The sequence below is a fragment of the Enhydra lutris genome, unplaced genomic scaffold (genome assembly GCF_002288905.1).
Source record: "Enhydra lutris kenyoni isolate GAN:26980312 unplaced genomic scaffold, ASM228890v2 scaffoldscaffold3, whole genome shotgun sequence".
NCBI lineage: Eukaryota > Metazoa > Chordata > Mammalia > Carnivora > Mustelidae > Enhydra > Enhydra lutris.
The window spans coordinates 34782574-34807967 of NW_019154087.1; the positions used below are offsets into that span (position 1 = coordinate 34782574).

A 25394-nucleotide genomic window follows, 5' to 3' on the forward strand; every position below is an offset into this window, starting at 1 on the left:
TGAAGCAAGGTCTGGTGTCCTTCTGCTGAAAACTACAGTCTGTTCTGCTACAACACGATATATGCACTTCCAAAATTACCGCATGTGCAAAATCATGAAAATAATAAACTATAACGGTATTTAAGAAAAACCATATTAGAGGCACAACTTTCAAAAACTCCATCAGTGACACATTAAAAAAAAGAGAAAGGATTCTTGAAATAGGGTAGCAGAATTTCACGTAAATTAAATGGTTAAGAAATACATAAATACTATAAAAAATATGAACTGAAGTCTGCTTGGGGAGTGTTAGCACTAGAAGGATGGCAGCTTATGAGTTACTGCGAAGTAGTAGAAGGGTTATCTAAAAATGAACAAATTTGTTAACATCAGCTATGGAATGGCATGGCTCACTGTCCTTGTGTTATCACTGCTATACTGGCTGAAAATAAAAATAAGAAATTATAAAATAAACAAATATATATTTCTGCTCCTTTGCTAGCCCCTCCTTTCATACTAATGCTGTCTATATATTTTTTTTAACTTATTTATTTGAGCGAGATATAGAGAGCACGGTTGCGAGCCAGAAAGGAGCAGAGGGAGAGGGAGAGAATCTTAAGCAGACTCTGCACTAAGTGCGGAGCCCAACGTGGGCCTTGAACTCACAACCCTGAGATCATGACCTGAGCTGAAATTAAGAGTTGGATGCTTATCTAACTGAGCCACCCAAGAGCCCGTCTATATGGTTCTAAATTCAACTGAATCTATGCGTGACTCATACTACATTCAGCATTAAAGCCACTATTTTCCAACCAGTACAACTGTTTCAGTAACACTTAGAACGCCTGCTAACTTGATGTGTTAAGCTGTCATGGTGTAGCCCTCTAGTCTTCAACATCATTGTTATCATCACCTTCTGCATCCACATGGCCAGCAGCAGCAAATTACTGCAAGAGTTCTGTGGTTAGATCATCAGTGTGGGATCCTAGCTCTTCAACATCTCCAGTTTCTATTTCTTCAAATCCAACCTGCTTTCTTAAATCAACACAGCTTGTTCTAAATTTTAAAAACTTCTTTAGAGAATCAAAATCTTCCGTCATCACAATTAAGTCAAGGAGAGTTTCCCACCACACATAATACAAACACTCCTTTATTACTCCAGGCTTTTACATTGGTAGCAATGAACATTCTGATGTTGAATCTATTCCCAAATTCTATAATCACATCTGCATTTTTTCAGTAATAGCAATTAGCATCTTAAATGCTCACTTTAAATAGTAGGCCATAAATGCTTTTAACAAAGGGCTATCTCAGAAAGGTGGTTTTCTGAAGCAAAAAGAAGGAAAAAAAATGTGATTGAGTTCAGTTTTTGTAAATAGGCAAGCTGATGCATTTTAAGAGTTTTTAAGTAAAGTTTTTTCATTTGTATTTTTACAATAATTCTCTTATAACAGACAAGAATTAAGTAAAAATATCAATGCAGATTTGAGCAATCCATCCATTTTTCCTATACTTGTAGTGAACCCTAAGTCTGACTTTCTTTTAAAAGGCTCAGCTCAGTTTGGTTAGTAATAAACTACTAATGGTTTTAGCTCTAAGTTTCTACCTGGCACTAGGACTGAACATCACAGTAATGCTATCTTTCAAAGCCCTAATTCCTGTTTTTCTGTCTTTCAGATTTGGGACCTGTAAGGCAGGCGCTGGTAACAGCTACCTGTTTCACCAAAACTGAGAGTTTATTTTAATGTACAGTTGCTTCCTTTAGTTTACTTCTGTAACATACCTGGAAAATTCTTTTGCAGCTTTCCCATCTGTACTCATCGCTTTGTGTGACAGTTGATGGGCATAGGAATTTGCAGCACTGTTTGAAACCACTAAAGAACCACTAGTGAAACCATGTTCCTCAACACTTAGAAGCAGCAGGCTTATAGAACAGTGGTACCATTTAGTGAAAATTCAGCAAAAGAACTTAAAGAGAACACCCAAGTCTGATGTGTTATTCAACAGGATGTACAAAGAAAGTAAATGCTTTAAATCAGCAATCAATATGATGCTATTTTCCCCACAGCCATTATACAGAGATCTGTGAACTAAAATGTGGGCCTAGTCTCTTATACTACAACTGTTCCTTATGCCTAAAAAACCCAGTCACAAAATCTTTACTTCCCATCAGTATTAGTTCTTAAGGAAAAAATGCTTCCACATAGGGACATAACAAGTATCTCATTAAGTTAGGGTAGAGAGGGGCGCCTGGGTGGCTCAGTGGGTTAAAGCCTCTGCCTTCGGCACGGGTCATGATCCCAGGGTCCTGGGATCGAGCCCCGCATCGGGCTCTCTGCTCGGCGGGGAGCCTGCTTCCTCCTCTCTCTCTCTCTGCCTGCCTCTCTGCCTACTTGTGATCTCTGTCAAATAAATAAATAAGATCTTTAAAAAAAAAAAAAAAAAAAGTTAGTGTAGGGATTGCCACCTGGCTACTCTGGGCTTCTTATATCATCAAACCACAGATTTAAAAAAAAAAAAAAAAAAAAAAAAAAAAAAAAAAAAAGTTACTATACTAGTTGGGATATCTGATTCTGGTCTTGATTACCAAGAAGAAAATGTGTTGTCTTGAATGCAGGCAGGGAGGACTATGTCTGGTTTCACTGGGAGGCCTCTCAGTAGTTCCACGCATAAAGTGAAAGTTAATGGAAAACTATAGAGTAATCCAATAAAAGCATAACTGTAATTATTTTTAGATAAGCAGTTAAATATCAAATATGTCATCTAGAAGGATTATAAATAGTTGCACTGAGGAGGAAATGGTGCTTGCGGTGATAATAGCTGTTTTTCCTAAGTGTTCAACTATATATTAAAAGTATATTTTCCCAAAGTTACTTTATCATGCCACTAGAATATTTTTAATAATTCATTTTATAACTCAGAGATAAGCAATTAATACCAGATAAATTAAAAAGAAAGCAAAACATCATAAATGAAATGCAAACACATTCTGATTTGGCTATGAAAAAGGAGTGATTCATTTAGGTCTAATATCCACAGATTCAAGATATTCTATGCCTAACAGCTGATTTTGATATTGCAATTCAAATGTAACTTACATGATCCAGTCTTTTCTTTTTTATAGACTGATCATCATTAAATTCATCTTCCTCATATGGCTCTGAAGAAGAAGATAATTTTCTTTTCCTGGGTCCACCACCTTCTAAAACAGAGAAGAACAATCAAAGTCTGCACAGTTATTATAAGCAGCATTAATGCAAAATGAAGGCAAAAACGTTATCATAATGAATACTTATGCAGACAGTTCTCTTGACATCAGGCCCAATGTTATTTTTTCTACATATCACTTATACTCAGTAAATGTCAACTGAATTAAAGGAAAAACAGAGACACTTACCAGTCTTTCAAAAGTTTTAGAAATCACTATAATCGTGTTATTTGTAAACCATCATGTTATTTAATAATAACATGTATCACTAAACTGACAGGTAATTAATTCTACAGAGCAATACTGAAAGGAAAGGGCTCTCCCTGGTGACTGAGTGCTCAGCAGTGAAAAAAAGTTGAGCCCTACCAGTGTAGCTTATTTGAATACCATCACTGATAACAGTAATTGTTTATTATGTACCAGGCTGTGCAAAGGGCTTTTACTAACTCTTGTTTCATTTACCTTCCACAATAACCTTACAAAGTAGTTAACAGTCTCTCTCATTAAACAAATAAGGAGCATGTGAAATACAGACAGCTCAAGCAATTAATCCTCTAAACCTAAAACCAAGAGAGTATAACATACAGGCTCTAACGGTGATAGAAAATTTACATACTGTCATAATTGAAAGAAAAACTCAATCTACATGATCTTAAGAAGCTATATAACAGGGGTACATAGCTGGCTCAGTAGATAGACCAAATGACTCAATCTCAGGGTTGTAAATTCAACCCTACGTTGGGTGTAGAGGTTACTTAAAAATAAGATCTTAAAAAACAAAAAAGGGAAGCTATATTATATATTTGTACTTTGAATACATTTATCTATTTCTTATATATCAGAGAGAAAATTCCTCAGATATACTGCTGTGCTATTATGAAAACATTTGCTAAAGCTTACAAAAGTGCAGTAGTAATTAAATCAGTACCCTGACTATGCTGTTAGAAATTAAAACTTGTAGAAGTACAATATTCAAACTAAACATTAACATGACAGCTTTTAAGTTGAAAGCCTATAAATTTTATAATACAGTTGTAACAAAGTAAGTGTTATTAACATTTTAAAGTATAATTTCATGTAAGTGTGGTTAGTATCTTCTAATTTATTTCACAAAGTAAATGTGCATTCTGCAGATAGCAACGAATTCCCATTATCCACTTTAAAAAGGGATTATTACCCATATATTTACTGGGGTAGGGTGAGCACTGTTAGTCAATAGTCTAAGTCTGAAAATAACTTCAAATCTGATGATTTAAGCCATGTGACCTAGACATGTTTCTTTCCTAAAAGAACAAGAACTTTGTTTTATCAATAAAGGATTCTTCAACCTTAATTATCTGTTTAAACATCTTCCCTTTTTGTTAATATTATGACATCAAATATTTACATCTATTTAAAGTGGCTACAGGCAAAAAATTTGCAAAATATGGGAGAGAAAATGCAAATCTAAAATTTTAGTATGAGAAGGTTACATAACAGCACAGAATGCTGCCTACATCTAACTCTACTCTATTTACAATTAATTAAAAATTCTCTATGTATCTATATGTTATGCTGTGCTCACCTCAAGTGTAGCTACCGTTTGCCACCATACAATGCTATTACAGTATCACTGACTATATTCCCTGTGCTGTGAGATGTGCTCATGTGTGATGAGTGCAGCATAAGGTATAGTTGTTGAATCACTGTTGTACACCTGAAACTCATGAAACACTGTGTTAGCTATACTTCAATAAAAGAATTTTTTTATATATCCAAAGAAAACAAATTAGTATTTTATACTAAATAGAACTTCCAAATTGTGTTTCATAAATTTCCATCTTTTATTGGAAGCATCCATCAATTTCAGGAAAAAAAAAAGTTAAAATTTTACCTCATACCCCAGATAAAAATAAATTTCACCTAAGATCAATAGTTAACCAAAAAAATAAATAAATAAAACATGAAACTATAAAAAGAAAACAGACAAAACACATAAAGGCAGTTCAACAGGAAAAAAAATGAAAAGATGCTTACCTTCCTTAGTAATTAAAAACAAATAAAATAAAAAAATAAAACAATTTTTCATCCATTAAAAAAGAATAGTAAATAGATAGTCCTAGCAGACCACAGGCAAAAGGCACTTTTAAACATTATGCACTGTTATACCCTTTTTGGAAGGCAATGTAAATAATACATCTTAGAATTTTAGACATCTTTTAATCCAACAATTCCTTCTCTAAGAATTTATTCAACAGAACTGATGGAAATATGTGCTTAAGTATACATACAAGAATTCTGTCTAAATGCCCAAGATGATAAACAAATTAGAATATACACATAAATCCCACTGTTGTAAATCAGGTAGACTTTTAAAGATATACATGTAAAGATGTCTCTATAATAAATGAAAAGCAGAAACATAAAAGGGACACAATCACCTAAAAATGCTTTGCTTTTTTTTATACAAACACAGAGAAGTGGAAGAAATAGCTAGAGACTCCTGACATCAGTAAATTTGTATTATTACTTTTTAAAAAACAGGGTAAAAACTTCAGACACATACACATTATTTTTTGTTTTTGTAACCTAGTATTCTTAAAAGAAAACTTTCAGAAAGCAATGCATAAAAGGTACCCCTATTGTTTAACATGTGAAATATTATCTATAAGAGATTACAATTTGTGCTAAAACCAATCCAACATCATGATGTGTAGAATTGTCAAAAATAACTTACAGATACTTAAAAGGCCTTTTTTGGGAAAACTATCCTAATATATCCAAAATAGTTTCTTATCCTAATGATACTGTATATTGAAAGCTATCTTATGTTGGTGAGGCAAAGCTGTCATTCTTCTATACATCACCTCAGAAGTGTAATGTACTAAAGATGAAGATGAATAATACGACGGTCTAGTTTATTCTAAGATGAAGCATGGAAGTCTACTTTAAAAACAAGAAAACCCTGATTTCTTCTTTCCTTATAACTTTCCACTAGAAAATATTTATTATTATTATTATTAATACTGCCATGGAGCCTAATAGAGGGCTTGAACTCACAACTCTGAGATCAAGACTGAGCTGAGATCAAGAGTCGACACTTAACCGACTGAGCTACCCAGGTGCCCCAAAAACACTTTTTAAATAAGAAATAGTATCAGTGTACAGTGCAAGAATGAAAAGAAGAAAAAAACTCAGATGAAGTTCAAATTTTTTGAGGATTGTGAACTCCATGAAAGCAAAGGTTTTGTCCATTTTGTTTCCTTATGTATCCTCTATGCCTAAAATAGCATCTGGCACCTAGTAGTAGATGCACAATAAAGATTTGTTAAATTAATATATAAGCTGAATGATATAAGTTGCTCAAGAGAAAAAAAAATTACACACTATTATAAAGCTTTTTCTACAAATCTGGAAAGATTATGGAATATTGCGATTTTATAAGAACAAGAAAATATATGTAAAACTTTCCAAACCATTTTGCAACTCAACAAATGTTCAATGAGTCTACCATTTTTCAGGAACTTTTACAATAAGTGCTAGGGCTACGGTAATGAGGGAAATATAGTCAACCTTCTCCTATAGCATTTTCTATCATCAGAGAGCCTGTAAGAACAAATGACTGCTAACATTTACTATGTTAGCATACTTATTATGTACCACACACTACAGTAAGAAATTTATATTAACTTTATCACTTTTTCACAACAACCTATGAGTTCAATACTATTATTACACTATTTTACTGCTAAGGAAACATAGAGACACGGAAGAGTTAGGCAACACTGCCCAAGGTCACACAGCTGGTAAGTGGAAGAAGAGGAAGAAGCTTAACATTCTGTATAGGTAGCACCACACAACACAATACTATTCCCTGACTCAAACTGAAGAAATGAAAGATTTAAAGTATTTCATAGGGATGAAACAATTTCATCTCTGGAATGCACTCCATTAGAATCTACTTGATTGGAGGTACAAGTGAGATAGGTAATTGTTGAAGAGAGATGATAGGCCCATGGGAACATACTACACTATCTTCTATTTTTCCATACGTATTTTAACATTTCAAAAAATTTTAAAAAGTTAATAAGATCCACTTAGGGAAAAAGGCATTTAATTCACACAATGTTGATGAAAAAATATATCAGTACGCCCTTTAAAAAGGTAACATGGAAGTACATATTAAACTTTTAAATATGTATATCCTTTGATTCAGCATCCTAGTTTGAAATTTAGCCTGCAGAGATAATAATATAAAGATTTCCTTATAAGGTTATTTACTTTTGTACTACAATAACAAAATAATGGAAATAAAAAGGCAAATTAACAAAGAAATAGTTAATAAATGAACCATATAGGTAGTTACAGAGGAATGTTATGGGCAATATTTCAAAATTGGATAAATCTGATTGTTCTGATGAGTTATCCATCATAAATCATCACATGATTTTTTTTAAAAAATGCAAACCAATATGACTATTGCATATCCTAATTAAATGTGTGTGCATGTGTCGTGTAATGGTAGGTTTGAGCACAGGAAAAGTTGAAAATGATACAAAACAAATTTAAGAGTGGTTAATGGAGTGTGAGTTTGTTTTCATTCCTTAAATGTTTTTTTGATTATAGGTTATTTTTACTTGTTTGGTATATACAAGTTAGGGGGAAAAAAAAAAAGACCAAGACAGTATTTGCTAAGAAAAAAAAAAAAATTGGAGGTGCTTTTAGCTTTTATATTGCAAGGTCCTTCAAATGCATTTATTTTTGTATCCCAAGCCTGGAACATAGCATAAATATTTACTAAATGAAGGAATCCTGATTACCAGCTAGGACTTTCCACAAGACATTATGTTCCTACTGACTCAGATTTGTAGACCTGTAAATAAAACCACAATGCAATTAGAAAGGACACTTAAGAAAGAAAATATACCTTGCAAAACTTCACTGTTACGAGATCTGATCTGTAGAAAACAAGCAAAATTACCAATGAAAACCTGCCCCCTCCCTAGGGGGAGAAAAAAGAAAATCAATCTAGAAAATTTGGTTCCCAAATAGCTGCATGACCTCAGGTATGCCACTTAACCTTCTTAAGCTTCAGTTTCTTCATTAAAAAAAACTGAAGCCATTAATAACTCATAAGGTTCCTGTAAGAATTCATGAAGGTGCTTAGTAAACTGTAGAGCAACTACTAAAAATGTGAAGATATTTATTATTATAAAGCTAATAATCAAATGGCTAGAAACGAAGTCAGGCCTACCTGCGTCACCAAACATCAGCAAGGCAGCAGCAATTGCTCCATCCATAGTGCTTGTTGATTCAATCAACTAACAGAATGAGAAGAGATTGTTTCAAAAATAACACTTTAAGAAATATTTAACAAAAGTCTGCAAAATGTAAGCACATCTTAAAATGTTATTGCACTTACTCATCATCCCTATGTAGTGAAATATATACAGTATATTCAAGGTTTTGTTATTTTAATTTTTTAATTACAAAGTTCTGCATTAAAGCCTTAAAAACTCCCTACTTACGTGCTTACATATCCAGGCAGTGTGTGTGTGTGAGAGAGAGAGAGAGAGAGACAAACAGAGAAGGAAGGAGGAGGGACACTGGTAGACATTTGTACTATTCTTTTTAGAATATGAAAAAATAAACCACAATTCTGCAATCATTTTCTTAAATCTAATACTTCTTAAGATGAGTGGGACAAAAAGTTCTTTTTGATTTTTCCTCTATTTCTGAGTTGCATGAATTTATTCAAGAACATATTCATATACTATTTATATAATTAATAACTTCAATATATAACTTTTATACTGATCTATAACATTCTGCATTTCAAAAGAAGCTAAACATCCCATAATTTTCCCTTGCTATAGTAAGAATGGTCTCTTCTACTAGTTTTCCTAATCTTGGATCCTTTAATATCTTATAAGCCCCTCTTCATTTTCAAAATAGTCAAAGCATATTCTTATCAAGTCCAGGACTAAATTTATATTTTGTAGCTTCTTGAATTCTTCTATATGGGTGTTATATGGGTGTAAGAGCCTTTGCGGAGTACATTATAAATGTCACCTTCAAATCTCTTGAAATGATAGGGATCAGCTGAAATGCTCTGCTTTGGACTGAAACACTAAATTCCCTAAATTTCAAATACTGACTAATGAAACATGCATACAAATTCTGCCTATCGATCCTATTTTCTCACTATAATTACAAAATTAGAGATAAATATTCTTACAGAAGAAAAATACCCTTCAACTACGTGAACAATTAGCAATCAGACCAAAGTATTTTTAAACTGAGATTTGTCCTCTGAATATTTAATACTCCATCATGTTTATTCTGTTGGAAGCTATTTCCAACACTGTAAGCAGCCCCTGTAGCTATTAATTGCTACATTTATTGTCTTCTTATTCTAGAAAGAATTACATCCAGAAGAAAATAACACTGCTAGTAAGGTGCAGACTCAAGATCCACTGAAGTTTCAGTTAGCTAACAGTAAGAAGGTATCAAAATGATTTGGGAGAAAAAAGATTCATGTTATAAGTAATAGAGAATAATAATAATTTATTCTACAAAGTTTAAACGAGCAAGCCCAGGACCACCTTCAGTTCAGACACGCTGTTGGGGTTAAATAGTACTTCTTTCTTTAGTTACCACAGGGGCACCTGGGTGGCTCAGCTGGTTAAGCTAAGTATCTGCCTTGGGCTCAGGTCATGATCCCAGAGTCCTGGGACTAAGCCCTTCTCCTCAGCAGGGTGTCTGCTTTTCCCTCGGCCTCCCTCTCCCCTTATGTTCTCTCTCAAACAAATAAATAAAATCTTAAAAAAATTAGCTAACCATAAAAAGTTATCAAGTACTGATTTAACATGGATGAACCTGACACCCTTTTGCTAAATGATGCCAATTCACAAGCAGATCATAAAAGACCACATATTATATACTACCATTTATATAAAATGTGAATAGACAAATTTATAAAGACAGAGATTGGTGGCTGCCTAGAGCAAGAGGAGAGAAATGCAGAATGACTGTTAATGAATACAAAGTTTCTTTCTGGGGATGCCTGGGTAGCTCAGTCAGTTAAGCCTCTGCCTTTGGTTCAGGTCATGATTAATCCTAGGATCCTGGGATCCCGTCCCACATATTGCTCCTTGCTCAGCAGGGAGCCTGCTTCTCCCTCTGCCTGCCCCTCCCCCTGCTTGTGCATGCACTGTCTCACTCTCTGACAAACAAAATTAATACATCTTTTCTTTTTAAAAAAAGTTTCTTTTTGGAAAGATTAAAATGTTCTAAAATTAGGTTATGGGAATAATTGCACAACTCTGTAAATATATTAAAAACTACTAAATTATACACTTCAAGTAGGTAAGGAAGCTTAAATGATCAATAGTAAATAGCCATCTTTTCACTTTATTTGGAAATTCAAACCTAATAAAAACAGGCTACCATTGATATGACATGGCCATATCCTGCTGGCACTAGGGAGCAGCTACCCAATTCAGAAAGAACATATACTCTACCATATGCCAGTGTCCATCACTCCAAAGTTACCTGCCTACCGCATATAGATATGGTACCTCCTAAGGTTCAAACTGGAGATGGTGGTGGTCATGACAGATATAAAGGTGAAAAACAAACCCGCAATTAAATGATCCTCCTAGAGTCATTCAACTAATAAATGACAGAGCTAGAAATAACCTATTTATTAGTAATCTTCAGAGATTTATTCTCTACCTGAAATTTAACTGGTCATTTTTATGTGCTCCTATAAAGATAACTATTACAGTCCAAATACAGTCACTTATTTTGTTTCTATATAGTTCAATCAATGGTTCTCAGCAAGAGTGCTATTGACAGGATAATTCTTTGTTATGCAAGACCACCCCCAGTCCTGGCAGGGCTTTTAGAGTCCCTGGCCCCTTGGCATTAAATATCAATAGCAATGCTTTGTCATTATGAAGACCAAAGGGGAAAAAAAAAGCCTTGTGACATTTCTGAGTTTCTAGTGAGAAACCAGAAAGTCTCTATTTTCAAACTATTTAAGCACAAAAAAATTTTTCACAACCTAAGTGAGCTATTAAGGGAAATATTATGTATTATTATATTATTTATAGGCAAATAACCATACCTATTTAAAAAGTTAAGACTCCCAACAAGTAAATCTCTGGCATTTACTTGTATTATTATGTAAAATAAGTCAGTTACCTCAAAGCATAAGATATCTTTAGAAAAATGACTATCCCTAAATACAGTACTAGATACAAGGGAAATTTTAAACATCATTACAGCTACAACAACCAATTACTAAAAGAGTATAACCTTAAGTAAATCACTGTCACTTCTCTGTGGGAAAAGTTCCTTCAAGGTCTGAAGTTTAGCATCTTTAAGGTCTTCCAATTCCGAAAGATCTTCCAATTCCGAAATATCATCAGTATTTCTACCTGCCACTGTAGGAAGGCCTTGGGACTCTTCATCTTCAGATGGCTCAGAACTAAAAATATTTTCAGAGGAAAAAAGCAGTATTTTATGTATTACTGTTATTTTATTAGAATAATATACATACGTAATATAGCAGTTCTTTTCAATAAAAACACGATCTATCTTTGTCAAAGATTAAGACAATTTTTTTCACTTCAATATGGCTATATATATAAATCTACATTCCCAGAGGCAGCATACTTTTAAAATAACTCATATTATCTGGGCTGGGATGGAGAAGAACAATAAAATACGTGGCATTTATTTTAAGATACACACATATACTGCATGCCCACTTTCTCTCTCCTTTTCCTTTTTCACCTATACTCTATATATCAGATGAGCATTGTCAGGTTGCTCTTGAGAAATTATAAAGCCTACACTAATACAAATATAAAAGAATTTTCATGGCCTACCTAGATGATCAGAATCTAAATGTTAAAATCAGAATGGTTCCAGTGAGCACCAGAATCTCTGCCAAGAAACAAACACTCTTCAGCAAAGAGTACTGATTCCATGTGAGGTTTTATAATACAACTAACTTTAATCTCAGTCCACCTCAATTTATATGTTAATCCTATAAAAGACATTTGGGGCCAAATTTTAATCATCTCCCAAACAAACAAACAAACAAACAAAAATCTCATTTTGAAATTTTGGTTTTCAACCATGGTAGCCATTCTGGAGATCAGAAAACAGAAGTATAACAAATGGACAGAAGTTACAAAGATCAGAGAAAGAAAGGTGGGAATTTAATTAAGTATGTTCCATGGAGACTTTGCTACACAGCTAATTCTATTCGGGGAAACATATCCAGAATCTGTATTTTAATAACTTCACTGTATCTATTCATGTTAGTTCAGTTGTACTGGTCAGGGCATTAGTTTTACCTGAGAATCTCCCAAAATATTTAAAACCAGACAGATCCCCAAGGACCAGGAATATATATTTTAACAGAATTCTGGGTTGACTTCTTGAACCCTGCTTTGAGAAAATGGCTCTAAAATAACGAGGTAAATCGCTTCCTTTGTAGAAGGAATGTCCTTCAATATATGAAGGTGATTACATGCATCTTCCTTTCCATTACACCTAGGCCTCTCACTCTTCATGTCCTTAACTCTGAATTCTTACTCCACTTCACTCTGGTTACATTCCTGATTTTGCACCAAGTGCACTGAGAAAATGAAAGCATTCGGGTTGGAATCTTCTCACAATTTCTGCCCTAGAAAACCACTTCCAAAGGTTCTTTACTCTGCTAGCCATCACCTTAACCTAACCATCAATTTCATGACCATCTGGTGGGACAAACTCATGGGCCTCATGCTGTAGTACTTATACTGACTACCAGTCTTACCATGGCTTGGATTAACTGTCCAGTCTGCAGGAAATACAAGTGAGAGAGGAATAAATTGAAAACCATCATGAGGAAACAATAAGAAAAAACCATTTTCATGAAGAAAAGATTCTACTTCTTCAGTAAGTTAAAATCCTTTAAAAAAAAGGAGAGGAGGGACGCCTGGGTGGCTCAGTTGGTTAAGCAGCTGCCTTCGGCTCAGGTCATGATCCCAGCGTCCTGGGATCGAGTCCCGCATCGGGCTCCTTGCTCATCGGGGAGCCTGCTTCTCCCTCTGCCTCTGCCTGCCGTTCTGTCTGCGTGTGCTTGCTCTCTCTCCCTCTCTCTCTCTGACAAATAAATAAATAAAATCTTTAAAAAAAATAAAAATAAAAATAAAAAATAAAAAAATAAAAAAAAAATAAAAAAAAAAAGGAGAGGAGAGGACTCTTTAAAAAGATCAAAAGAAGTTAGAAGCTTTAACATGTGAATGCAGAGGACGCTTCTTGTTTGGATCTTGGTTTGAAAAAGCAGCTATAAAACACATGAATGCAGTAGCACGTGGGTGGCTTAGTCAGTTAAACGTCCAACTCTTGGTTTCGGCTTAGGTCATGATCTCAGGGTCATAGGATCAAGCTCCATGTCAGGCTCCACACTCGGGGCCAAAACTGCCTGTCCCTCTCCCTCTGTTCCTTCCCCTAATTGTGCTCATTCTCTAATAAATAAAATCTATTTTAAAAAATGAATATAAAAGGGGAATTAGATGACATTAGAGAACTGTTCATTGAGTGGTCTGGGTTCTGGGGAGGAGAAAGACGTATCACCAAGTATTACGGGTAGAAATGTTGGAATGTCCATAATTTAAAGTACTCCAGGCCAATAATAATAATAAATGAAACAATGAAACAAACAAGGAAAAATATTAACATGTTAAGTCTAGGTGGTACGTAAATGGATGTTCATTGTCTATTATCTTATTTTCTTGTATGCCTGCAGATTTAAAAATAAAAGAAAAAAATCTACAAAAACAAAAGTTGACTACTTTGTGGTCTTTCATCTGGTCTCAGATAAAGTTCTTCCCCTTTGTTGTTCTCTCCCCAGTCTCCTCTCTCTCCCTGAGCTCTCCTTTCCAAGCCTACAATGGGCTCAAGACTGCATTAACAAGTTCAATGTGCCAGGAACTTTAGGAACTGTGGAAACAAGCACTGAAATAAGCAAATCCTCCTCTCCTTCACAAATTTTATAAAACCAATTATCTACTTGCTCATTTCCTCTACAGTTCTCCTCTCAACGTTTTATTACCTTTTGCCCCACCCACTTCAGTGAAATTGTTCTTACGCAGGCAATAGTATCTTCTAATGTCAAATATAATAAAAACCTTTCATTGGTTATCTACTCTTCCGTAGTCCCATACACTGCTACAAATCTCTGAAAATCTGGCCCCACACCTATCCTCACCCCATGAGTTTTGCAACATTAGTACCTCAAATTTTCCTTTACCTCTCCACCTGCCTGTCCTTAATGTCTAAAGAAGGCTTTTCTTCCTTGTTCACATTTGTGAATTGCTGGTGTTTCCTAGGATTCTACCTTCAGCTCCTTCTTGTCTATTAATAATTCTTAAGAGATTTCATCAACTGCCAGTTTCTATTATTGACAAAAGGGGGGTGATTTTGCCCCAAGAGAACACCTGGCAACGCCTGGAGACATTTTTGCTTGTTCTGACTAAGGAGGTACTACTAGCATCTAGTGAGGAGGGATCAGAGATTCTGCAAAACATCCTGCAATGCACAGAAAAGAAGCCTGTCAAAGAATTATCTGCCCCTGTCAACCTCAAGATTAAGAAGTGATGATAACCAAAATGGCCCATTCATAAGTATTGATTATAACCATGGAACATTCACACAGTGCACTACTACAGAGTATGAAAAAGAATATAGGTTTCTATAAACTTATACTATTTCTAGGATATATACCTAAGTGAATAAAACAAAGATCAAATGAGTGTGTGTGTATATGTATATACATATATATGCATTTATGTAGTGTGCTATCTTTTGTGTAAGAAACAAGAAAAAGAGGGGCACCTGGGTGGCTCAATCGGTTAAGTGTCCAACACTCCGACTCTTGATTTCAGCTCAGGTCATGATCTCAGGGTCATGAGATTGAGCCCTGAGTCAGGCTCTGCACTGAGAATGGAGCCTGCTTAAGATTCTTTCTCTACCTCTGTCCCTCCTCTGCCCCACATGGATGTGCATTCCCTTTCTCTTAAAAAAAAAAAAAGGAAGGGGAAGGGAAGGGAAGGGAAAGGAAAGGAAGGGAAGAGGAGGGAAAGGAAAGGAAGTAAGAAAGAAAGAAGAAAAAGAATACATGAAAGAAAAAGTATGATGAAAAAGTAAACTGGTTAGTTCTGAGGTAGAAAGACAGTAGGTATTACAAGAAAAGGGATAGACATAATAATTTTCGAAGCACATTCTATTTAGAGTTTTGACTTCTGAAACCTTAATATTTTAAATATTCCAAAGTAAAATTTAAAAGAGGGATAAGGAAAAAACCTTAAAAGGAATACAAACAGAAATTAATGAACTGAACTGTATTTCAAACAACAGAGAAAACATTAAATAATCCAAATACTTTGACCAAATACCTTCAGTCTCAAGACAAAACAAACCTATAAACAAATTCTCAACTCTATTTAGTACGCTTAATGGTCAAATGGTATGATCACAGCAATTCTGAAACTATTTTATCAATACTGGATAACTGAGCAAGTTAAGAAACTAATGCTGCAAGAAGCCAGAGTTCTCAATGCCAGAAAAGGAGATATAGAAGAAGAGCCAAGGAAAAGCCCTGTAGGGGTAGATTAAAGGTTATCATTAAAAATTCATGATTTAAAAACACACAAAAAAACAACACACATATATTCCCCTCATATTTTCTAGTCTGTACAGCTGAAAAGGGCAATGACATAACCCCTACCTCGCCCAACAGCAAAGAAAGAACACTCCTAGTCCCCAGATTTCCAAATACCATTCTCTATTAAAAGGAACTAGTGCAAGAAAATAAATAAATAAATAAATAAATAAATAAAAAAGGAACCAGTGTTTCTTGGAGAAAGGGCTAATTCTAAATTCTGGTCTATGATAGGAATAGGGTTAAGTCTGGACCATCTTTTGCCAGAAGGGAAAAGCTCAAAAAATAATAGGAAGCTCTCAAATTCAGAGCCTGCCTAAAAGGGCCTTAAACTGTTAAAATTTAGCAATTTTAGCACTAAAATGAATAATGACAGTAAATGAATTACAATCCACTGAAAATATAAATATCTAAGATTCCACTTTGATATTTACTTATACAATATAAATACTATATAAATAAATGGGGAGAAACAGAAAACACTTATTTACATTAGAATACCAAATAATTAAAGTATAAGATCTGAAATGCTAGTTAAAATACCAGCAATTCACAACCCTCATTTAGGTAACTGATTCAGGTAAGAATCATCAATAGATACTAAAACTACTAGAGTGAAAGTCTGCTAAGGAATAAGATCATTACTTGGTCTCAAGTATCTGCCAATAGATTAATTACTACAAAGGGGTATAAAATAGTAACTCTATAGGAGAAAGAGGGCAGGTTTCTGAGAGATCCAAGTTTACTTCACCAAGAAAGAGACAAATTGCTATCAGTGTGCCTTGTAACATGACACACTAAAGACACAAAATCATTTATATACCATTCCTACCACTTAACCCAAATTTAATCATAAAGAAAATCAGTTAAGTACAACTGAGAAACCTCCTTAAAAAAATGGCCTCTTAGAATTTGAGAGGCAAAGTGGGGGGTTTGGGAGGTAGGGAAGGAAAAAATGAAATGAGATGGGATCGGATGGAGACAAACCATAAGACTCTTAATCTTACAAAATAAACTGAGGGTTGGGGGGGTGGGGGGGGAGGGAGGTTAGAGAGGGTGGTTGGGTTATGGACACTGGGGAGGGTATATGCTATGGTGAGTGCTATGAAGTGTGTAAGCCCTGGAGCTAATAATTCATTATATGTTAATAAAAATTTTTAAAAATGGCCTCTTAATCTTCAAAGGCCAATGATAGGAGAAACAAAAAGAGGCTGAGACTCGGGTCATGATCTCAGGGTCCTGGGACGGAGCCCCACATGGGGCTCTCTGCTCAGCAGGGAGCCTGCTTCCCCTCCTCTCTCTCTGCTTGCCTCTCTGCCTACTTGTGATCTCTGTCTGTCAAATAAATAAATAAATAAAATCTTAAAAAAAAAAAAAAGGAGGCTGAGAAACTTTTAAACATGTGAGTGAAATAATTTATTCCTCTGCTCAATACACTCCATTCATTAGCTTTCTATCTCATTACAGATTAAATGAAACTAAAGACACATGACACTGTTCAAAAAAAAAATCCAACATGATACTGAGGAAAAATTACCATAAAGTAATTACTTAAAATATGGTCTAAGGACTGACTGCTAGTTATTAAACTCACACTGCTGCCCATCAATGACAAGATAAGGAATTTACACCAGAAAGTAAAACAACTACATTACTAAGCAAATCACTTAGTTGAGCTGATTTTTCCTTCTAATACTTCACTAGCAAAGAAACTGGTACACTGATTTGTATTCTAGAGCATATCCCTTATTTACAAACCAGTATTTCTGAATGGCACTACCATAAAGTACATTAACAGGATTAACTGGAAATATTTAAATATGTACTGTACATTTGATACCTGTACTGTGTCAACATTTACTGGTATTTCTGAATTTGAAATGCTTCTTTTGTAATTTAAGAGAATGACCTTATTCTTAGCAGGTAAATGTGAATCCAATAAATTTAACCTTGCAGGATCTTCACTATTTTTTATTTCAGAGTGAATTTCAGGAGAAAGGCATGTTCACTATGGCTTACTTACAAGAAGTTCACTTTAAGAGGAATTCTCATCTTATCATCATCAGACATTCTCAATCTCTTGGCTCCTTCTTGCATCATTTTCTTTGCTTAGCTTCTGAACACACAACCTTTTGACTTTTCTCTTACCTCAACAACTATTCCTTCTTAGAACTTCCACAGATTTCTCCCATCTCCCTGTTCCTAAAATCCCAAGTTCCCCTGGACTGAGTCCTTCAACCAGGAGATCGTCTCTTGTCCAGCTGTACCAGTATCTGTTAGTGATTTCACCTTATCATATGACTTTAAATATCAAATCTATATTGTGACAATTCCTAAATTTAGACGTTACCCAGACCTCCCCAACTCAAATGTCACAAATCCAATTGCCTACTTGACATCTCCTGCCTAGATGTCTAAGAGTCTTCTCAGACACAGCATGTTCAAGACTGAATTGCCAATCTATCCTTCAAAAGGAGGTCCCCTACCACACCCCAAACAGTCTTCCTTATCTCAGTTAATGGTAACTCCATCCTTCAGTTGCTCAGGCCAATCTTAAGATCATCCCTGACTCCTTTCTCTCCCACCCAAAATCCAACAATAAAACCTCTATGCTCTACCTTCAAAGTATATACAGAATCTAACTCCTTCCAACCATCCCCACAAGTAGTAGCCTTGTCTAAGGGTCCATCATTTCTTGCCTGGGTTATTACAACAGTATCCATGCTTCTAATACTGCTCCCCTATAGTCTCAAAGACCTTTTAAACATATGAGTGAAATAATTTATTCCTCTGCTCCATTCATTAGCTTTCTATCTCATTCACAGTAAAAGCCAAATAGCCTATGGGCTTATAATTAAATCCCTCTTCTACCCCACTGGTTACCTTGTGACCTTAGGTGTTTCTCTCTGATTTCATCTGCCCCCTACTTTCCTTAGAAACATCAGGTATAATAACCATTTCTGGTCACTGAACAAGTTACTTCCAATGACCAGAATACTCCACTCCTGCCCCACACCCTCATATCCATATGGTTCACACTTTCCTACCCCTTCAGATCTGTATTCAAGCATCATCTTCTCAATAAAGCTTTTTTCCAACTGTGCTCTTTAGAAAGCACACCCCCACCCCTGGCCCTGAACGCCATTATTTTCCTTCCCTTTTGGTCATATTTATTATTTGGCATACTACATTATTTGTTTACTGCCTTTCTACCTATAATACAAGCTCCGTACTACTTCACATAATGTGTCCAAAAAATGTTAAAATGATTTGACTATGGGACTCAAGAATAGATCATAAAGCAATTACAGATGATCAAAGAAAAGTACATGTTAAAATAACTTCCCTGTTGATGGAGGGTTAAAAAATTAAATTATCTGTTCTCATTAACTTTTTATTGAAAATCAGTGTTATCCAGAAATGCGCACATGCACACAGACAATACCTCTCTACAGTTGTAAGTTAGGGAAAAAAATAACCAAGATGCAATAGGAAAAAGGCAGAAAAGAAAGAAAAAAAAGAGAGAAGTCACCAAACTATTTTTCAAATTAAGTAACTTTTTCTTGAAAAACCTCTTACATAGGCAAATATAACGAAGAAATCTATTAAGCTGCTTACACTATAATCACTGTGTCTTTGTTGAATTTCTTCTCTTGAACTGTACTGGAGCAATTTGGGGAAACGATATCTTCACTATCAGAAGACAAATCAATATACTGTATTCCTCTTTGATTCTTGAAATATGATATACTAGCTTTCCTTTCATTTTCTGTAGTTTCTGGAACACTAGAATCTTCTGCAAAAGAAAAAGAAAAAGAAAGGCATTTTCAGCAACTTGGAAATAAATCTGTTTTCGATAATTACAATCATGTGCTAAAAATCTCTAATTTGCTCACTGTTTCCATTTTAAAACCAAAAATTCCCACCAGTTTTTAAAGAAAAAATTAAGAGTCAAACCAGGGCTGATGTTAAATGATCTTCCACTTTAGAGGTTAATTTACTTTCAAGACCCTAGTAGAAACTGTAAAAGAGAAGTGTGCTTTATATGTCATCTTTTTCTCTCTGTGCTATTATTTCCTAGTACTCAATTCTGGCCTAAAAGAACATGGACACTACAGCCCAAAAGACTTGTACTCCAATCCTGTCTCTTAGCCAAGCTAATCACTCTAAACGTCAATGTCCTCACGTGTAAAATAGAGATGTTAATAATCACAGGGCTCATGTGAACATAAAATCAGAAGACATATATTAAGCATTTAGTTCAGACATTGGAACATAGCCCATATTCAATACACATTACCTCTTACACAAATGTGAGTGTTGTGGGCTGAATTATACCCCTCCAAAATTCTTGAGTTTTAACCCCCAGGACCTTAGAATTTAACATATTTAGAGATAAGGTCTTTCAAAGAAGAGACTGCTTTGGTGGAGGTCCTAATCCAGTATGAGTGATGTCATAAGAAGAGAGACAAAAGATGTGCGCATGAAGGGAAGGCCATGTGAGGACACAGTGAGAAGGTGGCCATCTGCAAGCTATGGAGGAAGTCCTCAGAAACAATCAATCCTGGGTTTCCAGCCTCCAGACATTGACAAAATAAAGGTGTGTTTAAGCCACCCAGTACTGTGGCTTATGGCAGTCCTCACAAGCTAAAAAATTTTGTCTCATTCAAAACAGGGGAATAAGATATCTTACCAAGGTCTCTTCTCTTCAGTAGTGGAGTTCCAAAATTATTATCCCAGCAAAACCACCATTCTCTCTTACATATGTGAGAACGAAAAGATCACATTTAAGAAATTCATATTAAAGTAGTCAATGCCTTGGTCTAATGAATGTATTTTAAAGAGCAATGACCAGGGGCATCTGGGTGGCTCAGTGGGTTAAAGCCTCTGCCTTCGGCTGGAGTCATGATCCCAGAGTCCTGGGATCGAGCCCCACATCGGGCTCTCTGCTCAGCAGGGAGCCTCCTCCCCCTCTCCCCCGCTTGCCTCTCTGCCTACTTGTGATCTCTATCTGTCAAATAAATAAATAAAATCTTGAAAAAAAAAATAAAAAGCAATGACCACATGAATCTTTAGTTCAAAGGTGTCAGTGTAAAAAATTATCACTTCCATTAACTACTTTCTAAGTCAGAATCAAGTCCTCACGTGATGCACGTTTTTAATCCTCATGATAATCCTGAGGGTACACATTATATGGCCAGTTTATAGATAAACTAGGTTTAGAGAAAGCAACTTGTCCAAAGTTATGTGGGATGGGGGGGTAACAAATTTGAAATCCATGTGTAAAGGTCTAAATCCTCATACTCTAAAACTCTTAGACCATCCCCAATACCTGTCACAAAATGCTAGCAATCACTATAATGAAGCTCTTGAGCCATATTTGTAATTAAGATTAACCATGGCCTACACAACTACTATTCACCTGGAGGGCACTAAAACTGTATTTCTTCCTACAAACAAGTCCTATCAACACTACATAAACACTACCAAAAAAAAAATATTTTTCCAAAAGAAAATTTTATAAATGTTGAGTGAAGAACCTGGATGAAGAACTCTGCACTGGAACAAATCACAGCTCTATTAACTGTCATAAACATGACGATACTTACAAATTCTGGATAGTTATGTGAATAACAAGATTACAGTCCAACTCCTATAAAGTAAGTATGAGGGTAATATGGTTTTTGCTTTTACAAAGTGTTCCGATACATCACAAAGCATACATAAAATTCAAAACTAGATGTTCACTGTAGCAAAAATCTCACCTAAAGCTACTGTGTATCAGTTAAACATGTCAACTAGTGTCCTATTTTCTTATATTTTCAAAGGGCTAAGATCACCACTGATCTTGAAACCAAAATGATTTGGGCTGTCTGCTTTTCTTCAAAGTCTCTTTATTCAAAATGAACAATAAACTTTTACTTTATTTATTTATTTATTTTTGAACAATAATCTTTTTAAAGTTAGCTACTTAAACGCCTAAATGCCTGGAGGGGTCCTAAAAGATGTGTTAATGAACATTAGGAGAACTAGAGTTTCTTGAACTTGATTACATATTCATCTTTGATTTTCTCTCATTTTTTTCCTCTTACTTTACACAGATCATACAAAATACACAATGAAGACATACCAATTTTTAAAACTCATACTTAATGTGCTTAGTTAATGAGACAGGAAAAAAATTAAGAAAAAAAATTAAGAAGTTTGGCATACTCTCCATCATGTACTCAATTACTCAGAGCTTTTACTGATAATATAATACACAACATCAAAATATATACATTACATATATATATACTGTATGCATTTAATGTATTATTTTGTATATTATATATCTTTTGTATTATATATTATACATATATTTTATATAATATACATTATATATGCCTATATATCTCTACCTAAAATATACCTTAAACATGTACACAGCTCTGAACCAAGTGACATCCCCATAGCCCAACTGGTAAGTGACTAACAGAGGAAGTAGTTTGACAATATGTAGGATAAAGGAAGGTTACAATACAACATCATTTCTCAAACTCAGAACCCTTTGCATTCTTTTTTTTTTTTTTTTTAAAGATTTTTTTTTTTTTATTTGTTAGAGAGAGAGAGAGAGAGCATGAGCACAGGCAGACAGAGTGGCAGGCAGAGGCAGAGGGAGAAGCAGGCTCCCCGCTGAGCAAGGAGCCCGATGTGGGACTCGATCCCAGGACGCTGGGATCATGACCTGAGCCGAAGGCAGCCGCTTAACCAACTGAGCCACCCAGGCGTCCCACCCTTTGCATTCTTAAAAAATGAACACCATAAAGAGCTTTTGCTTATGTTGCTTATGTTGGTTATATCTATGATATCATCGTATTATAAAGCAGAAACTGAGAAACTTTATAAAACTGTTTACATAGTAACAAATATTTTTACGAAAACTACATCCTCTCATTCCATCCCTCTCCTCTGAATCTAATGAGAAGAGTGGCACTGTTTTATATTTGTAAAAATCTTTGGTTTAATATAAGACAGCTAAATTCCCCTGCTTCTGCAATTCATCTATTGTAATAGACTGTTTTTGTTTAGGTTTATGAAGAAAATCATGCCTCACACAGTTATACAGTTAGGAAGAGTATTTTCCTAACCTTTTTTTACAATACCATGGATACTCTTCTTTGATACTAAACCCAAATTTGACTGGTGGTAGTTTTTCTTAAAGGTCAGTTGCAATGTGGAATCTGGAACCATATGAATAAACTTCTGCGTTCTATTACATTTAAACCCACTGGTCTATCTTGCACTTTAATGGACCTTTAAACCATGCATTATTTTGTAACATGGTGTGCACTGGTCATTTGCAAAATACGGTTCACTTGCTGATTAATGTAGATCTTCCAAATGCTGACATATTTCATGGTATTTTATTTTTAAAAATCAGACTTATTAATATCACCACTGATCTTGAAATATCCGAGACTGTCAAACTCACAGTCCAAAATCCAAACTTTCCTTTGAAAACAGGGTAAATGCTGCCAATTATTTCCTTGGTATCACTGTCCATTTTTAAGAAAATGTCCACACCTAAGTCTGATTAACTACAGTTTGTCAGTCATTCTTTTAAGTAAAAATGGTGTTTGGTGAAAAAATGACAAGTTCAAATCAGAACTGAAACCAACTGTTCAAATGCTTTCCCTTGAAATATAACCACTGTACACACTTCAGTATACAACAAAGGCTGGTTCACATTTTGTTTCACAAGAATATTAAAGACACCTATTGCTTAGTTGAGATTTACCCAAATTAATAATTTTTACTGCCCTACTGAAAACATTCTTGGGGTGCCTGGGTGGCTCAGTGGGTTAAAGCCTCTGCCTTCGGCTCAGGTCGTGATCCCAGGGTCCTGGGATCGAGCCCCGCATTGGGCTCTCTGCTCAACGGGGAGCCTGCTTCCCCCTCTCTCTCTGCCTGCCTCTCTGCCCACTTGTGATCTCTATCTGTCAAGTAAATAAATAAAATCTTAAAAAAAAAAATTCTTAAGTGAAACTAACAATGACTACTAGAACAGTTTGGAGTCTTGGCCATGATTTGTGCTAAGGCACTAGCAGTTTTTTTTTGTTTTTTAAGATTTTATTTATTTATTCGACAGAGTGAGTGATAGAGAGAGACAGAGAGCAAGCACAAGCATGGGGTATGGCAGGCAGAGAAGCAGGCTGCCTGCTGAGCAAGGAGCCTGATGTGGGGCTTGATCCCAAGACGGTGGGATCAGATAGTGACTTGAGCCGAAGGCAGCCGCTTAACTGACTGAGCCACCCAGGTGCCTGGCACCAGCAGTTTTACCTACCACTGCCTTTGTACCATCAACATAGTAAAAAGGCAAGTACTACCTTAGCATTATTATGAAAGTAGTTTATCTTTAGGGATCCTAAAGGTTCACATACCACACTTTAAAAACTGATGGGATACAGTAAGAGTTTATTTACATAAAAATAGCAACTTTCCAATATAGTCAATAATTTAGAATTAGAATAATGCTTACTGCTTAGATTTGCTTATATGGACTATTTCTGGAAGTAAGCAAAAGCAAAAATAGCTAAGAGGCAACGGCCATAACGATGCAGTGATGGTTTTTGACCCAAGCCAAACAAGCACTTTGAAGCAGCAGCACAAAAAAGACAGGAAACAGAAAAATACAAATGAAAGAATGGTGAAACACTGAAAGAATCACGAAGGCATCAGCTACTATTAAATTCTGGCATTTGCTGACTGCCTTCTGCACATAAGGCACTGTACCAGGAGGTAGGGAATATTAAGTTCAACTTGCCCTAACGAAACAAGTAAGAGCTAAGTAGCTGTGCACTCAAGTAACTGTTATGAAATATGATTTGTGCCATGAGAAAGGAATAAAAAAAATGCTACAGGAACATGAGTGAAAACAGCCTATCTTTTCATACACAGATCATAAAGAAATCCATTGTATTTTAGAGATAGAAGATGAGTATTTTCTCATTACCAAAAGGTAATGGGAACCTACATCATTAGCATATGCAAGAACACTCCAAGGTTCCAGGAGTTTTTCCAAACTAAATTCCACACCAACGATATACTCAAGAGAAGGCAATATTACACTCCAAATTTTTCCAGTGTGCTTGTACCCATTCTCATATCTAAGTCTACCATAAAACAAAAGAAGCATTTAAGTCTGACACTGGTTTCACTTTTCCAACGGGTCCAAGATCAAGGGCCACTCGAAAACAAACAAAAATCACTGCTAGGAGGTTATGAGTTCACACTAAAGTAGTCCAAATTAATTTGATAGCCCATAAATAGAAGTTATCTTCCAAAGTAGAATGAAAAATACATAAACCTTTACATCTGTCCTGAAAACTTAGAAAACTGTGCCACTTCTGATCGTCTAGTTGTGTTGCTCTACATGGTTCAATTCTTTAACATGGCAACTAACTTTCAAGGCAATTCCTTTGAATACCAAGTAAAACACATCACTGATTTACCATTTTATTT

At 35.2% G+C, this 25394-nt stretch overlaps 1 protein-coding gene across 4 annotated transcripts in view; it reads right to left on the reverse strand.

Annotated features, from left to right (window-relative positions):
- LOC111154426 (SWI/SNF-related, matrix-associated actin-dependent regulator of chromatin, subfamily a, containing DEAD/H box 1) overlaps positions 1-25394 on the reverse strand; it is a 75784-nt gene that overhangs the window by 40788 nt on the left and 9602 nt on the right. For 3 of the 4 annotated variants that reach the window (XM_022514024.1, XM_022514031.1, XM_022514038.1), the window contains exons 3-6: positions 19509-19686; positions 11489-11660; positions 8421-8487; positions 3078-3181 (exon numbers count right to left, since the gene is read on the reverse strand). In XM_022514024.1, coding sequence (XP_022369732.1) covers positions 3078-3181; positions 8421-8487; positions 11489-11660; positions 19509-19686 — 521 coding nt within the window. The remainder of the gene's footprint in view (positions 1-3077; positions 3182-8420; positions 8488-11488; positions 11661-19508; positions 19687-25394) is intronic. The other variant, XM_022514048.1, reaches the window with a different exon arrangement.